Source organism: Sciurus carolinensis, chromosome 15, assembly GCF_902686445.1.
Source record: "Sciurus carolinensis chromosome 15, mSciCar1.2, whole genome shotgun sequence".
NCBI classification, from domain to species: domain Eukaryota; kingdom Metazoa; phylum Chordata; class Mammalia; order Rodentia; family Sciuridae; genus Sciurus; species Sciurus carolinensis.
This window is the reverse complement of record NC_062227.1, coordinates 4,043,416-4,060,440: the sequence shown is the minus strand read 5'-3', so window position 1 is coordinate 4,060,440 and position 17,025 is coordinate 4,043,416. Positions and strand designations below refer to the sequence as shown.

The following is a 17,025-nucleotide window of genomic DNA, read 5'->3' as shown; positions in this document are numbered from 1 at the left end:
GGTGTCAGGCCAGTCCCTAACACTTCTTGACCCTCAGCCCACCCCACAAGCTCAAGTGGCCGGCAGCATTCCCAGCGTCCCCTAGTAGGATCAAGGCAATGGCAGGCGGGACTCCGCCAGGGCGGTGGGAGGGAGACGGCACCGATCCTTCCTTTCTTGCCCTCCAGGCTCTGGTGGGTGTCCAGTGAGTGCCTGGACCAACAGAGGCAGGCGGCAGTCATTCCCAAGGGAGGGTCCTGGCCCAGCCCCCCGCCCCTGCGCCCTGTTCTATTAGCATGGTGTCCCAGGCAAGGGGGCACTCGGCACTGTCACTCAGGGTCCCTGTGTTGGGGCTGCCCTGTCCACTGCAGGATGCTTAGACCTTCCCTGTAGAACCACAGTCCCTGTGCTGACAACCTAGCCTAGCATCGCTGTCCAATGTCCCCAGGGAGGTAAAATCACTCCCGGTTGAGAATCACTAGGGTGAACGAACCAACTGCTGTCCTGATACTGGAGGAAGGGAGCAGGCCACTTTTAAAAGGAACCAGGGAGAACTAGGCAGTTAGGGGACAGGAGGCCAGGACAGGAAGGCAGGCCTCCTCTGGGAGGACCCTCAGTGGACGGAAGGCGGGCCTGCTCCTCCCTAGTCGGCCCTCTTCCCTTGGTGGGACCCTAAGCTAGGCCGACGGTCCTAGCCAGGTTGGGAGCTGAGGTCGGGACCCAGGCGCTCTGGTCGCGGTTGAAATGCACCCGAGTTTATGAAGCGCTAGGCAGAGTCCCCTGCTGGGCTGTGCAGGACCCCGCTGCCCTCGAAGAGGGCTGCACCCCCCTCCACGTCACTCAGAAAGGAAAGAGCGCGGGCTCCGGAATCAAAGGCCATGCTGCGCGGGCGGCCTCTGCGTGGGCCCCGCTGCACCCAGAACCCCTCTAGGGCACAGCCTCCAGGTGCCTGCGAACAGGAGGAAGCCGCGTGAGGAAGGGCGTGGGGGACACGATTCGCCAGCCGGTGACGGCCTTCACTGGCCACTCAGTGTACAGCCTGGAAGGCCCTAAAAGTCACCGGATTGCCTTTCCAGTTTCCAGAGAGGGAGGCCCTGCTGGGCGGTCAGCCATGCCCCTGGCCATGGCCCACCTGCCACAGCTTCCCAGGGCCCGGGCGAGGACCTCCTGGGAACAGCACCAGATGAAACAAAGACCCCTCAAGTGAAAACACCTGGAGTTTTGCTTTCCTGCCTTGGAAAAACTGGCTTCCTGCTGTGCCTCTGCTGGTCAGCGTGAGGGACAGCAGGAGCACGGCACTGCCTGGCTGATGTTCACAGTCCTGTGGGACCAGACTGACAGGACGGCCAGCTCCTGGGAGCCACCACGGTGTGAGATGGCAACCACGCAGGGCCGGAGGGGCTGGCGGGCGAGGCTGGGGAGCAGCAGAGACGAAGGGGGCGCAGGCACACTACCTCCACCCGCAGGCTCGGCCAAGGCCATGGGCTCTGTGGCCCCAGTGAAGTATGGCTCTGCCGCCCAAGGGACCCCAGGGACCCTAGGTCCAGCTGCCACTCCATGCTACCCATGGGACAGCTGTACCCTCCACACCCACGGCAGACTCCCTAAGTCACGCGGGAGGCGGTCAGCACGCAGCCCTTGTCCTGCAAAAGCACAGTCATAAGAGGTCCCTCTCCTGCCTTCCAGAGGACGGCAGACACTGAGTACCCCAGGGACACTGCACCCAGGGGCACCTCACACTCCTATAAGTTCTCCATCCCCAAGCCTCCTGCCGAGAGCCTTCGAGATCACCAACTGAAACCGGCTCAGAAGGGAAAGTTCCAGGGCGTCTGGTCTCCCAGATCTGACCACAGAGCAGGTTGGCTGGACGCTAGCTTTACCAGGGGAGGAGGGTTTTCAGGGCAAGAAACCTCCACTCAGGGCTCGAACCCTAATTAAAGCCCAGCTCACCTGGCCGCTTGGGAGCGACATACGCGCCCTCGCCTGAGCCGGCGCCTACTCCTCGCCGCCCCCACCTGGGTCCTCCGCTGACCCACACCCAAGCATCACTGGCACGTCCATGGACATATGAGTGCACAGTTCATCACTGGACCAAGCCCCCAGGGCCAAGCTTAAGAGCGCATTTCTACGTAACTAACGCCAACTCTAACGCCGTGGAGTGAAGCCAGACAAGCGGCACCCCCAGAGCCCCAGCGCATGCAGGGTTCAAAACCTGGCTGGGCCAGTCTGTGCCGGCAGACGGCGTCCAGGCGGTGGGCGGCCCGGGAGGGACCAGAGTGGGTGCCTGGGGCTGTCCTGTCTCTTTGTGAACTGGGTGCTGAACGCTTAGAATGCACGCGTGTTCCCTACACCCTCAACCTCCCCAAATCGCAGTGGCTGATGCGAAAGGCTGACCCGCCTGACTTCTGGAGCCCAAGAAGGCGCCAGGGCACCCTGGGGTGGCCCGGGCCACACTCACCGGCTGCAGCCCGTCCTCCTGCCTCCTGCTCTGGCTCGGGCGGTTGATGAAGGACCGTGTGGAGACCTTGTAGTGATTCAGCAGGCAGACGATGACCACAACCATCACCGTGACCACCACCACGATGATGATGATCTGGGCGAATTCCAGCTCCGCTGCGGGAGAAGAGGACAGCACGTGAGCCACTGCCCTGCGGGGGACCCGGCCAGGAAGGGGGACCGGCCAGGAGGCGGGGGCTCCACGCGACCACAGCAGACAAGCCACAACCTCACTTGAAGAAAAAGAAGACGTGAGCTCAGTGACCCCAGCGGGCGTGTGACTGGGCTGGAGGTCACACCAGGGGCGGGGGGACGCGGGAGCCTGCGCTCCAGCTACACCCAAGGCCAGGTGCAGGCCTGCTGCCCGAGACCACCTGCAGACTGTGCCACCTCGTCCTGCAGGATGCCCCGTCCTTGGGGCTCTCCCCAGCGGCCCGTGCTGCTGCAGAACACAGCTCCCAGACTTCGTCTTGGCAGCCTCATGAAAGGCCCTTAAGAAAATTGTCCTGCTGGCTCCAGAGCCCTGGTGATGCCCGCCCCTGGCTGTGGGAGAGTTCAAGTCACCTGAACACCCGCCTCCAGGCTCCAGTCACCGACACCTCCTTCCTGCCAGGTGACACCCTCCTCCTCCCTCCCCAGTGCGGCCCCTCTAGAAAGCGTGGGTCCCTCTTGGAGCTTCTGGGAGCACACTGCAGAGGGGTCACAGGAAGGGGAGAGAGGCTGCCGGGAGGGCAGCTCCCTCCTGGCCGCACAGGCTCTGCCTTTGCAAGCGACTTGCACACGCCTCTCCTGGGCTTCGGCTCGCAGGCACGTACTGGAGTGGTCAGGTCACCTCCCGTTTCCAGCCCGGCCAGCGCAACTTTATAAATGCCACCAATGCCGGCAGCACGCACAGCGCAGCCCCGCAGTGACGGAGTGACGGCACGTCACGCTGGCAGCCAGGCAGGTGCTCCTAAGCCTGGGTCCGTAGGAAGAAAGCAGGTCAGGGGTCAAGGGCAGCCCTAGAATCCAGACGTGCTGCTTTCCGGCCCCCAGCTCCTGGCTCTGCCCAGGGTTGCGTCACTGCAGAGGAGGGTTGGGGGATGGTGAGGAGAGGACGTGCAACTTTGATAGAAGGTGGCACGTGCGGCTCCAGGAAGGGCGGAGATGGAGCCCCAGGACGGTTTTCCCTCGGTCTCCACGGGAGACTGGTTTCTGGGTCCCCTTCCAGGACACCCAAATCCTCCAATGATCAGGTCCCTGTATGAAAAGCAGTATTTGCATATCACATGCACATCCTTCCCTACACTTTGTCATCTCGATTAGTCATGATACTAATACAATGTAAATGCCATATAAAAACTTGTTGCACTGTATCACTTAGGGAGTAATGTCAAGGGAAAAAGTCTGCACATGCTCAGTACAAACACACTTGTTTTCAATCACTCTCCACCTGTGGTTGGTCCCATCACGGACACGGAGCCCCAGGTTTTGAAGGGCCATTTGTACTTCCTTAATCTCACAGCACACGCACGTGGTGCACACACCTGCGCACATACATGTGCACACGTGCATGCACACCCTCTGGTCGGAGCCAGCGGGGAGGCGTTATCTTCCAGTGTGGCTGCGTGCTTGGGACGACACAGGAAGGAGCCTGGTAGTGCTTCTCTCCCAATCTCTGCAGCAAGGTGCATCTGCTGTGCAGACCTGGGGAACAAAGGCAGGGCTGGGAGGAGCCTGGGGCCCTGCTATTTCCTATGGGGAGGAAGCCCCCAAATTTATGTTCCCTGAAAGGCCCAGGGTTTATTAGGAATTTTCAAGGTGGGGACCTTCTGGAAAAGCCCGAAGCTGGCTGCAGACAGCAGGGCTCGAGACGGCGGCAGCTGGGGCCCACATGTAGGGGACCCCGCCGCGGGCTGTGGGAGCCGAGACACGCCTGCTGACCTAGAAACACCATCTCCCTGGCTCTGCACATGCCTTCCCACGGCTGGGACACCCGGCTGGACCCTGTGTCTCTCAGGACCCCGCTCCCTACTTCCCGTGACTCCCCAGCGGCCCGGCTGCACCCCTTCACCACTTCACCGCGAGGCGCAGCTGCGTGTTTCTGTCTGCTGCTCGCGAATCAAGGATAACGAGCTCCTGTTATTTACTCTGTACTCTTGGTGTCTGGCGCCTGGCAGGTAGTTAAGTGGCTCTGCAGTAAGGTGGACTGACGAGTGACCAGAGCACACCTGGGTCCAGAGGAGCTCAGCTGTCCCCACGAGGACAGCCACTGCTGATGACAGAGACTACGCTGGCTGCCCATGACGATGGGGCACCTGCCAGAGCCCCAGGGTCTATGCCAAGGGCCAGCCACCAACCTGCAGGTGACGGCGCCGGCGATGAGCGGGTTAGGAGACAGGGCGCTCTCGCTGACCAGGCCAGCGCCAGCAGGCACAGGGCAGACGGAATCCTAAGCCACGCCTGGCGTGACCAGCTCCCATCTGACAGGTGAGCAGCAGAAGATTCACCAGTTGCCTTTCAGGTTAAAGCCCGCCCCGTTCACGGTGTCCCGTAAGACAGCGTCACTGCTCTGTGCACTCGGACAGCGGGGAATACGGGTGAGCAAGGGGTCAACGCTGCACCCGAGGACGACTTTCTAGGCATCTTGAACTCAGAAAGCTACGCAGAGCAGATCACCAGCCACGTTTCCTGAACTCTACGGGCATTTTTGTCTAATTGTGCTTCAACTGAAAAGAATTCTTTGTACAAAAGTAAGGAGAGCGTCTTGCAGATTCCAACAATACGGAGTATACACTACCAAGTGAGGCTCGCCCCATCCACAGTGCTGGGACGGACGGGGCTCACGCCGGCCAGGCTGGCACCCTCCGCTGACTACGCCCCAGCCCGGGACTGCTGCTTTTTAACCGGTGGAAACCACTGTGTGCAAAGATACTGCTGTGCTTTTCCACTTAAGCCATCACAGACACCTCTAAATAAGAGCACAGGTAAATCAACCTCGTTCTTAAAGGAAGACATCTGTTGCCGAACACAGATCCACGCGACTTACATTCTCCAACTGGCCGCTGTTTAGGTGTCTGCTGTTTTTCCTTGTTATTATGATCAAAAGATGAGTGCGCGCGTGTGTGTCTAGGCATACATGTGTGTGACGGTACATATTTGCCAATATGCCCACAGAAAGAGTCCTAATAACTGGAATTTCACCAGGCAAGAGAGCACAGTGCTGTAATCCTGCAACTTGGGAGGCCAGGGCAGGAGGATTGCAAGTTTGAAGCCAGTCTCAGGAACTTAGAGACACCCTTTCTCAAAATAAAAAATCAAAAGGGCTGGGGATGTAGATCAGTGGTAGAGCACCCCTGGGTTCGATCCCCAGTGCGACCACTAAAGAAGGAAAAAAGGAATTTCATGTTAAGAGCATGATCATGTTTCGTCCTGTGGCTCCTGTCAGCCTCCATGTGCAAAAGCTACGCTGGGTAGTGTTCTTGCAGGAAGAGGGCAGTTCCTGTGCCTCCTGATTACTCGAGTCCTGTCCTTTTAATTTATACCAATTTGACAGGCAAAAATATATATCTTGTTTTAATTTAAATTTCCCTAATTTCTGGTCATTTCAGATCTTTTCCTACGGTTATGATAATTTGTATTTTCCTTTCTCATAATCATATTAGCTCACATTAGTTAACCTGTAGTTTTCACGTTTATTTCTCACGTATTTATAAGAAGTGTTACATACTATGCCCGCAAATCTCTACTACGTATATGGCAAATGTTTTCTCCCACTTACCCTTTGCTATGAGTTTCTCTGTACACGATATCAATTTTCATGACATCAAATATTGTCTTTTTCCTTTACAGCTTCTAAGCTTCCTGTTTGACTAGAGAGTCATCCTCAATATTCTAAAAACATATTTTCTTCTAAGACTTTTGTAGTTTGTATTTTTATATTTAAATCTTTATGTGCTCTGAGTTTTATTCTTCTTTTGGTTGAAGACAGCTCAGAACATTCTGTATGCCGGGAAGACATGCATCTTCTTCTCTAATACACTATTTAAAACTTCAAGCAAGAGTAGAAAGACCTCAGGTGCATGAAACAGGTCAGAATCACTCTCTTTACGGACATCCACCCACCAGTCTTCCTTTCAGAGTGGACTGCTCCTGCTCAGGTTGACAGTCCCCAACTTTCTCATCTGCCGGTCACACTGGTGGGATGGGCCCGGCGGGCTGAGAGGCTGCACATGTGCCCTGGCCCTGGGGCTTCACGCACCAGGATGCCACAGCAGCTGCGCGTGAGGCACGTAGGGTGCTCGGCAGTCTTGGGCTCAGGCTCGACTAGGCTTGGGCCAGGCCACAGGTGGACTCAGAGGCTGTGGAAGCAGGGGTAAGTTCCCCAGGGGTCCATGCACCCTGGCGAGTGGCCCAGCTGGAACCCTGGAGTCGTCTGATGGAGTCTGTGCTGCCCCAGCTCTTGGTCAGGTGTGAGAGGCAGCTCTTCCCGCAGGCCAGCAAGGCCCAGGATGCCTGGTGCCCAGGGTCACTGTCCTAACAACCCAGGGCAGCAGCTGCAGCTGAGTGGCGCTCCTCAAACCATCCTGCTGACCCCCTTCAGGCCCAGGAGGGGTGTGCGGGACCCCCACACCTGTCTTCCCGCTCACTCCACACGGGAGAATTCTAAGAGCTGCAGGGGTGTAACAGGGTGGGGGTGGATGTGCCAGACGACAGGGAGAGGGGAGACTCGGGCGGGTCTGCTTTTGGTTCTGAGGGCGGGCCAGGGAGGGAGGCCATGGACAGGGTGAATTCTGGAAGAACTGTTACCACAGAAAGATTTTTTTTTTTCTTAGCCACAGAAATAGGAGCATTCTGAGAAAATAACAGGATGCTTTGGGATTTCCAAAATTTTGTGTGCCTGGTGTGGATTCTGAACACAACCCACCGGTCAGTTTTCCTTGCTATTAGTGTCAACAGAAGAACGTCACAAAACAGGCCACGCCAGGCCCAAGTCAAGTTCTCACACCCCGCCGTCCCCTTGTGGGGTCAGAGTTCACAGCGCCACGAGGGATGAGTCACTGCCCTTCAAACACAGAAACTGCATGTCAAGTCTGGCCGGAAGCTCACAGGAAGTCGCCATGGCACCTTATTTTATGACTGTAAGACAGTGATGGTGATGGCAGTGACGATGGCAGCCCTGTTCTTAGAGAAACTTCTCCAAGAAACCCCAAGCTGCAGAGGGGAGCATTACAGGAAGGGAAGACGTCGCGGAGCCTGCACGCAGGTCCCCAGGTCAGTGAGGAGCCCGTCTGCATCATACTCCAGGCATGAGCGTCTCTACTATTTTTACAGGAGTCTGGGGCAGGGTGGTTGTACCACCTTGGATCCCAATATAGCACCCGCCTTACTGCGGGGTGGCTGGCGCCACCTGCCACCCGGTCCTCCCCCGCGGAGACAGCGTTCTCTGTGGAAATCCCCCTTTCTAAACGCTTGGTTGTCCTGGGCCCCAGATGTGTTATGTGCGCCCAGGGGAGTCTGTGCCCTCCAGTGCCCTTCCTTTCACCAGGCCAAGCAAACACCTTCACAGCATCTGGAAAAGTGACGTGGAACATGGTTATGTCATGGGTGGGGCTGGCCACTGGCCACTGGTTCCCCTCCCAGGATTCCCACAGCAGCCCCCTGCCGCCAGAGCCAGGATCATCCCCTGAGAGGACGGAGGGCGGCCGTGGCTGCATCTGGCCCTCCGGGAGCCCCGCTCCACCAGCTCTCCCGCCCCCGCGCTCAGGCCTCGCAGCTGACCCACCAGCATTTGGCTGGTCTGCTCTGCTTCCTGCGCATGATCTTCTGTCTGCATTTCCTTCCTGTCTGTCCTGCTCGGCAGAGACGGGTGTGGTGATAAGATGACAGCCTTGGGGGTGTCTTCCTCTTTATTTATGGCTCTATGACACTTTTAAAGTGCTGAATGTTCCTAAAGGCTGGTAAATTCTTTCCAAAATCCTACAGAGACCAGGCGGCGGGGTGTCAGGAAGACGGGTGGGGGCAGGAGCTGGAATCGGCTTGGGCTATAATTGCCTCGAGTTTGTGAACTCTTTACAGAAATGCGCTTGGAGATTTCAGTGGTTGAATGAAAATTCACACTCACGAAACACCAGAGTCCAGGGGGTGCCCAGCCTGCGTGAGGAGGATGCCCTCACGGCGGCAAGGCCAGAGGCCTGGGCAGCGAGGCTGCCTCTCCTCTCCTGAGCTGCGTTTCCCGAGGTGGACAGGTCACCCCCATTTATCTCACAACCAATAGGACAAAGAAAGCCAGGAGTGGGAGCCTCAGAAATACCCAGGGCTGGTGCCACCTGTTGGCTGCCTCTTCCTGGACGGGCTCTTCTGCACCCTGGCGGTGGGCCCGCCACTCTGGCGCGGCCCCCGCACACCCTCAAACCCAGGGCGTCACTGACGACCTTGGTAGTGCCCGTTTCCAGTCTTCCTCCCCCACAGAGTGGAGCCTGGGACGATCTCTTGCTCATCCATAGTGTCCTGGCACAAGGTTGGTGTGGGCGATTTGGAAATGGACAAAGAAACCCTTAGAGAGAAGGGGTCTGGTTTGCCGGACTCGCTGGCACAGAACCACCTCCCGCCCAACGCTCACGAGCGGCTTCAGTGTTGCGGGCGCTTGGCCCCAGGTGTTCATACTTTGCACCAATTGCCGATATTGCTACCCAGGAGGTGTGAACTGCTACTGGGGCTGGTGGCTACTGTACGTTACCTGCGTATATTCCTATTTATATGCCTGTATTTACATAAGACAGTCTGCACGGTGATGAAGTGAGAGGTCACACAGGACCTGTGGGTCTCCACAGCACCGGGGGTGCAGCCCGACACCCAACTCCAGTCCCACGGGTGCCCCTGCTGGCCCTGGCGGCTAGAAGCAGTCAGCAGGAAGCAGGGATCCCTAGGATGGACTCTGTCCATCCAGGTGGCGAAGCATCTAAGGCCCAAGCATCCGTCCAATACAACGGCCCTTCACCATGCACCGTAGAATCTAGAGTTTCCTGATCTCTTTAAAAGAAGTTTACCTAAATATGTTCCAATCAAAAATGACTGACAGGATTTTCTGGGGAAAAAAAAAAAAAAAAAACAGCAGAGGAGTAAGAGCAATTACAAACCTTTTAAAAGTCTATCCTCCTGCTGTGCTATAAATGGAAAAAAATACATCCCTAAAACCATGGTTCCCCCTATAGGATTCATTTAAAATCCACCCTCGCCCCACCTCCACGATATTAATTTAGCAAAGTATCAGAAGGATACAGCTGCACGTGTCGCAGTCTTCTTCAGAGAGCCGTGACTTGGGGTGCTCCCTCCCCACAGTCTGTCTGTCTGTCACCCTGAGTCACACTTCTGCCGTTGCTACCTGGCTGACCTTAGAGACTATCCAATGAACCCATCACAACCTGAGAGAGAGAGAGACATCTTTTCTTTAAATGCTGTTTCCAAAAACTCAGTGGGGGTGGGGGGGGAAATGTGCCCATCAATGAGTAAGAGAATTTCCAGGGGAGGTTTCAGTCTCAGGGACGGATGGAGAATTCGAAAAACACACACAACTCCCAAACAACAAACCTGCGTAATTATGCACAACACCTCCACCAGGAACAAGCTCACGGCAGCCTCCCAAGAAGACCAGAAAGCCCCAAGTCCATCTTCCCAAGAGAGTCCCACCCTGGCAGGTTCTGAGGGGACCGACCCCTGGGAAGCAGAGACCAGCTCCTCGGGAGCCTCTGCCCTCCGCCAGTCGGTCCTCAGACCCAGCTTCAGGAGAAGCCACCGCAGAGCCACAGAGCATGCATCACCCAGAGCTGGTCTTTGCAAATGTACCTTTTTTAAAGAACAGGTCTTTAAACTGAGACTCCTTCAGTGTGCTGTTGTTCAGGTGGTCACTGGACATAATCAGGTCCTCTGCAAGGGGGGTGCGAGTGTGGCGCAGCCCCCCAAGTTCAAAGCATCCCTCAGCGTCAGGCAATCTCCTCTCCAGGCAGCTCAGAGCTACAGTTATAGCCGGGTGGGGTGTGGGAGAGTGGGTGTGTGTGCTTGTCTCTCTCACTCTACTCTATCAGCGGGGCCCAGCCCAGGTGCTAGACTCCAGTGCTGTGGCTGCGACCGCAGACGGTGGCTACCAATTATCAACTGCCATCAACAGAAATCAGGAGCTCCGCGCAGGAAGCCGGCAGTGTCACCGCGCCGAGAACCAGTCCAGGGCTCCCGCGTGGGGACCCGGCGTTGTTTACGGCGCCCTGGATTCACTGCCTCCTTCGGGCTCAGCCTCACACCCAGACGTGCGGCTCCCCCTTCTACCGAGGTCGAGAGCCTTTTCACAGGCAGACAGCAAGCCGGACCGGCAGAAGGGGGACCCGCGAACCTCACAGCCTGCTTCCTTCAGCTCTGCGGGGCGCTCCCAGAGGGCGGGGGCGCTTACCAGGCGAGGCGGCACCCGGGCCACGGGACGGCAGCCTGGCCGCCCGCCCGCTGCGGCTCCAGCCCCCAGGGCTCTCCTGCCCGAGCGCCGCGGGCGCGTCCTCCGCCTCTCCCCGAGTCTGGCTGAGCTCTGCAGCTCTCCAGGCCACCGCGACTGGCGTGTCCTCCCACAGCAGGAAGCAGCTTCCCCCTCCTCCCGTCCCTCCCTCGGTGTGTAGTGCGGACAGAACCGAGCGCAGGGGAGCCGCTGGGGCCGGCGCGGGGCTCGCTCTGCAGGTTGCTCCACGCGGCCAGAAGCCAGAGCGCTGGGGCCACAGGAAGGGCATTTCCAGCCGGGGCTCCCCAGCTCCCTCGGACCAGCGCAGAAGCGCCCAGGTCTGCACGGCGGGGGGCTGCACGCCTCCGGGCATCCTGTGCCCAGGCTGCACGACTGTCGCAGTTTTTTTGGGGAAAATCACCGGCAGCCACAGGGTGGGGGGCAGCGTGCCACCTAAGACTGCAAATAACCCCGCCGCGCTCTGCCGAGCCCAGAATAGCCTCTGTTTTTCCTTATTTAGGGCAAATGGGAATGACATGTGGGCCATGACAATAGTGTTGGCTGTAGGAGGGGTTGTCAAAGCAAAACCAAACTCCCTTGGTTACTACAGCACCAGAAACGAGGACAGCTACGTCAGCAGCCGCCCCTGCTGCTGCCTGGACGCGTCACCAGGGCATGACAGCACCGGCCCGCATTGATGTCACCACCGGGTCCTCAGGTGGCCGGGAGACATCACTCTCTCTGTCCTAATACCTGGGGGCAGGGCGGGAAAGGGACTGAAGAGTCACCAAGGAGACTTTCCAGAGGGTTCATGTGGTTAAAAGAAACAGGATGCTGGGCATATGGTGTCTCCCCTAATCCCAGAAGCTCAGGAAGCCGAGGCAGGAGGATTGGGAGTTCAAGGGCAGCCTCAGCAAGTTAGTGTGGCCCTAAGCAACTCGGTCAGACCATGTTTCTTTTTTTTGGGGGGGGGGGTGCAGGGGGTACTGGGGATTGAATTCAGGGGCACTCCACCTCTGAGCCACATCCCCAGCCCTTTTTATATCTTATTTAGAGACAGGGTTTCACTGAGTTGTTTACGGCCTCCCTAAGTTGCTGAGGCTGGCTTTGACCTCGCAATCCTCCTGCCTCAGCCTCCTGAACTACTGGGATCACAGGTGTGCGCCTCCGCGCCCAGTGACGCCTTATCTCAAAATAAGAAGTAAAAAGAGCTGGGGATGTGGCTCAGTGGTTTCGGCGACCCTGGGGTTCAATCCTGGGTACCAAAAGAGAAAGAAAAGAAACAGGAGAATTTCAGTAAGAACAACACAACACTAGCTGAATCCAGCTGCACAGGTCAATCAAACCAACGCAGCTTTTCTTGAGCAACTTCTAGATTAAACATGCAGCCCCACCTGCGTGACAGTTTGTCCTGCTGTGTTCTCAGTCACACAGCCAGGTGAACGAGGAGGGGCTCGGGAGGCAGCTGGACGGCCACGGAAGGCGCCCCAGCGAACAGCTGCCTGTGCTTCAAGCAGGGTCTCCCGGGTCGCGGACACTCCTGTGCCCTGGTGCCCAGGGGGTTCCGGTTGGCTGGGACGGTGCCTTCCGGCCCAGGCGTCAGAGGGGTGCTCAGATGGCACCACGAACGCCAACACCTGGTCTCTCACGCTCTCTCCTGTGTCCTTGGCTAGGGACACATCTGCACTTTAGATGGACAGCAGGACCCGCTCTGGGGTTGGCGTTGCTTACGACAACGACACCGTGCATTTGAAAGATCCACAGGTTTTCCACTGCGATGACCGCTCGCCTCTTGTCCGGGTGGCCCAGCACGGAGCGATTCGGTCACGGAGCCAATCTAATCGGCCAATCTAATTCGTTCTGTGTGATGCTTTCGCTGCTTGATATGTTTAAACGTTTGGCTTTGTGGATGAAAGTTTAAACTGCTGCGCAAACCCTGTCCCCCACCTCCCCAGCGGCTGCCTTGTGACCCCTGGGGGCCCTGAACACTTGCCGTGCACAATGTCCACAGACACCCCCGGCCTGGCGCAAGTCTTGGGGTGCGCACCACGCTGCCTGGCCGACCTGACAAGCTGCCCCCCTGCTGTGCGCACCCAGGGGTGGGCTCATTCTCCAGTGGGTGCTCTTGACCTCCGACCTCCTCCCTTTCTGAGCACCACCTGGGGAGGATGCTTCAAGGAAGAAGGTGCAGGGGTTCAGGCCCCAACACCCACCTGTGAGGACCTGTCAGGATGAACTGACAGGTGCCGGTATTTCTTTCCCCTCAATTCAGAGAACACAGAAGCATGCCCAGCTCGGGGGTGTGGGGGACACTTTAAATTGCATCTTTAAAACGAGCAAGCACCCTGGCGGGCTGACCAACTTCACTACCGTGAGTCCTTGCAAGGTTCACCATGTCGCGGAGCCTTATGAGGCTCCCCTGTATACAACAGAGGCCTGGAAAAGGGTGCAGGCGGGGGTCCCTGAGACGGGCGCTTGCTGGCAGCAGACCTGAGAGCCTCTGCTTCATGAGCTCACTGATTGACACTGCCTGGAAGGGCCTCTGGGTCATTAATCCACCTGACAAATATTTACTAAGCATTTACAGCCCTCAGGAGGAAACACCCTGGACCGTCGGTGCCGTTCTACAGACCAGCCTTTCTGTGGGGCTGAACTGGTCCTCGGTTCCATCTGTAGCTCATTGTTTATTTAAGGGACCCAACAGGCTTGAAGAACTGGCTTCCAGCCAGGATGGAGGCAGGACCAGCTGAGGCAGCTGCAGCATGGTGCTCGGAATGGCCACAGGAGGCAGCACAGGACAGCCCAGCGCTGGGGACCGCCAGTCCAGGGTGCTAAGGCAAAACAGCAGGGCGGCTCTGCTCACCCAGTTTGGGAAAGAAAGTCTCTGGGCGTCAAAGGGGTGCTCAGCCGCTTTCTCTTCCTGATAACCCAGGGAGCGTGCGGCTGGCCCAACCCTGCTTCCTTCAGCCTGGGCTCTGGGTCCCGCCTCTTCCCTCCCTCCCTCTGCGCCCAGCCCTCAACGGGTGCCACACCCCACACAGGACGTTCTCATAGACGAGGATCATTTGAAGAGTTAGACACCTTCGACGGCCGTGCAGCAGAAAGCCGTCTTTCACAGGCCTTTACGGAGGTTACCGCCATGTTCCAGGAACTTGTGAGCACCATGACTTTCATCTGCACACCAACCCACGGGGCACGTTGACTTGTTCTTGCCTTAGAGATGAGGCGACTGAGGCTCTGAGGGACCAGTGTCTTTTCCAAGTCAAGCAGTGGCAACAGCGGGTGGGAGCTGGCCGTGGACTGTCCGACTGGGAAGCTCCCACCTGCCCATCACCTTGTTGGATGGGCAGTGAACTTCAACCCAGCCAACAACCAACCATGTGAAACCCCTGAACCTAACCGAAGGATGCCAGCAGATCGAAGAGGACTTTGATTTTTTTTTTTAAGCCTGGCACCCGATTTCTCTGGGTGCTACGGGGATGTGTAAAGTTGCGGATGGTGATCAGTGTCCCCATCCCCACCGGGCCCCGTGGCTCCCGGAGCCACGTTATGAGTCTCCAAGGTCTGTTAATGCAACTCTTGTTGCGAATCGATGGCTCTGTCCTCCACACGTTCCCGGTCTTTGAGGTTTATGGCTATGTCATAAAATTTTGCTCTGAGATGAAATTTTCCACATAAAAAGTAAGCTCTGGAATTTGGCCTTTAGAAAACAAAAACAGGACGTTTTAAGCCAGTTTGTTATGCTCGAAGTCATGAATGAGGACTTGAAAAGAACACAAACTTTGTGTTCCCACAGACTCCAAGCAGCAAGAGTTTGACATTTGTGGACATTAGCCTATAGCGTGGAATGATTTAGTAATGTATCCTTAGTGTTTTAAAAATCACAGCACAGAGAAGCCTTTATGCAGAGACCGAAATGCTTTGCACGTGCTCCCAACCAGCCTGGCTCGGTGGAAACGCTAGCAAATTCAAAAGTGTGCGACTCTATGGACCCAGCAAGCCAACAAGGTGGACTAACGGGTTATTAAAGAGCCTTAAAGTAACTTCCTAATCTGCAGTGGTACTCCCCGTATGAACTGGTTTTAGAGTCGACCTTACACATTATCTATGCCACGATGCATTTGGCATTTTTTTTTTCTTCTAAAAGGGAAAAAAAGAATTACATGTTATTCTGCTTATGGTTACAGGTTTTCATGGTGGCCAAGCTGCTCCCACCAAGTGGATTACACGTCTTTGAAAAGCACAGTTACTCTCCCAAACCTCAGAGGCGCACAGAGGGCAGCAGGACATTTCAGAGTGGCTAAATTCAGGGGCCACCTGGACAGAGTCTGGGTTCTAGCCCTGCCGCCTAACTTGACCTGAGCTGGGAACGCTTTCCTAGCTGTGAAACGGGACTGAGCGTGTCTACACCACAGAGCTTGGGAGAACGAAGGGGGCATTCAACCCTCGAACTCAGAGTGTGGCCCAGGAGCATCGGCATGCCGGCGTGTCCCACCCAGACTCCTGAGCCAGAGCCCGCACGTTCAGGAGATCCCAGGTGGGCTCACGTGCCCATCAGAGTTTCAGAAGCGCAGGTTCCAGACTCCTCGCCTGGACCAGATGAGGAAGCTGTGACTTGTCCACACCACGGTGGGGAAACGGGCAGAATCCAGCCCTCCGGCTCCTGGTGAGTGCTGTTCAGCCGTGAACTGCGTGGGTGTGCGCATGCAGGCACCACGACTATGCTCCCTCCTGGGCTAAGGGCAGAACCAGGTGCCACGGGGCAGGTGTGCCCCACGGTCCTCCCACCGGTGCTGATGTTCCCCACCCACCAGCCCCTTTAGGAGAAGCCGCGGTCAACGGGCGTTACCAGGGCCCACAAGGAGAGCAAAGCCAACTGGCTCGTGCTAACAGACCTGGCGTCGGGATGCAACTTCTAGGATGTTTGGCACTCTTCACTCAGAATTCCCAAGGTCCCTAGGGACTTCTGGACAGCATATGTCGAGAGAGCTTCCCGGGGTTGCCCTTCGCGAAACTCAAGTCAGGAGCAGACACTTCTTCACAGGCAGAAACGAAGGTGTCCTGCTCCACTCCTAGGAACCGGGTCTTGCTCTCTGCATGTCCCCCGGCCCTGCCTCCTTGCTCCCTGTGAGGGCCACGTGCCCGGAGAGCACAGCCCTGGCACTGGAGAGTTCTGGAAGTGGCTTTCCTCATCCGACGCATGGCAGCTGCTGGCACTGCCCACAAGGCTTCCCTACCAACGGGTCTTGATGGTACCCTTGTGAAACCGAGCATCATCAAGAGGAGGGCCCTTTAAAGGGGCAGAAGAAAACTCTGCCCCCACCCCTGCATGCTTCAGGCGAAACACACACATTCTATACGAACATGAAACACACTGAAGAGTTTGAAATTTTCAAATAATTGGTGTGGCTGTTCAGAAAATTTTTATTTTTGCTTTTCAAACATATTCCATGTCTCAGTTTCATTCAGACACTGGAAGACTCAACCCCTTCATGGTTCATCCTCTTTCTGGGTAGGTCACAGTGCGGCTCTAGATGATTCTAACTCAGGTCCTAGGTATTGCTATTCTAGTTGTTAGTCCTTACGCCCAGAGAAACTTGGATGGCCTCAGGAGCAATGGCGCACACCTCTAATCCTAGTGGCTCAGGAGACCGAGGCAGGAGGATCGCAAGTTCAAGGCCAGCCTCAGCAACTCAGTGAGATCCTGTCTCAAAATAAAACAAGGGCTGGGGACGGGGACCAGCGGTCAAGCACCACAGGGTTCAGTCCCCGGTATCAACAAAACAAAAACCTGGGCTTGCTTCTGGAGGGCGGACACCCCGCTCATCAGCACTGCTGCCCAGGCAAGGCTGGCGCATTCTCGGACGCGGGTGGCACCTGCAGGCATGCGGTAACAGAAGGAGCAGGTTGGCACTAGGTCGCGGGGCTGCGTGGCCCCCACTCTCGCAGCTGGTGGGGCCCGGGCACTCGGCTGTCACCCGTGTTTCCTGGACCCTCTGAACACGGAGGTGAGCCCCTGCGGTCATCTCTGGAGCTCCTCCTTGTCCCACTGACAAGTTCCAGAATGTGTCCAGCACGTGCCCAAGACACCC

At 56.9% G+C, this 17,025-nt stretch overlaps 1 protein-coding gene across 12 annotated transcripts in view; it reads right to left on the bottom strand.

The window, feature by feature from the left end:
* The window catches only part of Ldlrad4 (low density lipoprotein receptor class A domain containing 4), a 357,460-nt gene that overhangs the window by 16,108 nt on the left and 324,327 nt on the right, over window positions 1–17,025 (bottom strand). For 9 of the 12 annotated variants that reach the window (XM_047526198.1, XM_047526191.1, XM_047526196.1 and 6 more), the window contains one exon: window positions 2,438–2,592. In XM_047526198.1, the coding sequence (XP_047382154.1) occupies window positions 2,438–2,592 (155 nt within the window). Of the gene's footprint in view, window positions 1–2,437; window positions 2,593–10,299; window positions 10,502–10,897; window positions 11,015–17,025 lie in introns of those variants that run through there. The other 3 variants (XM_047526203.1, XM_047526201.1, XM_047526199.1) reach the window with 3 other exon arrangements.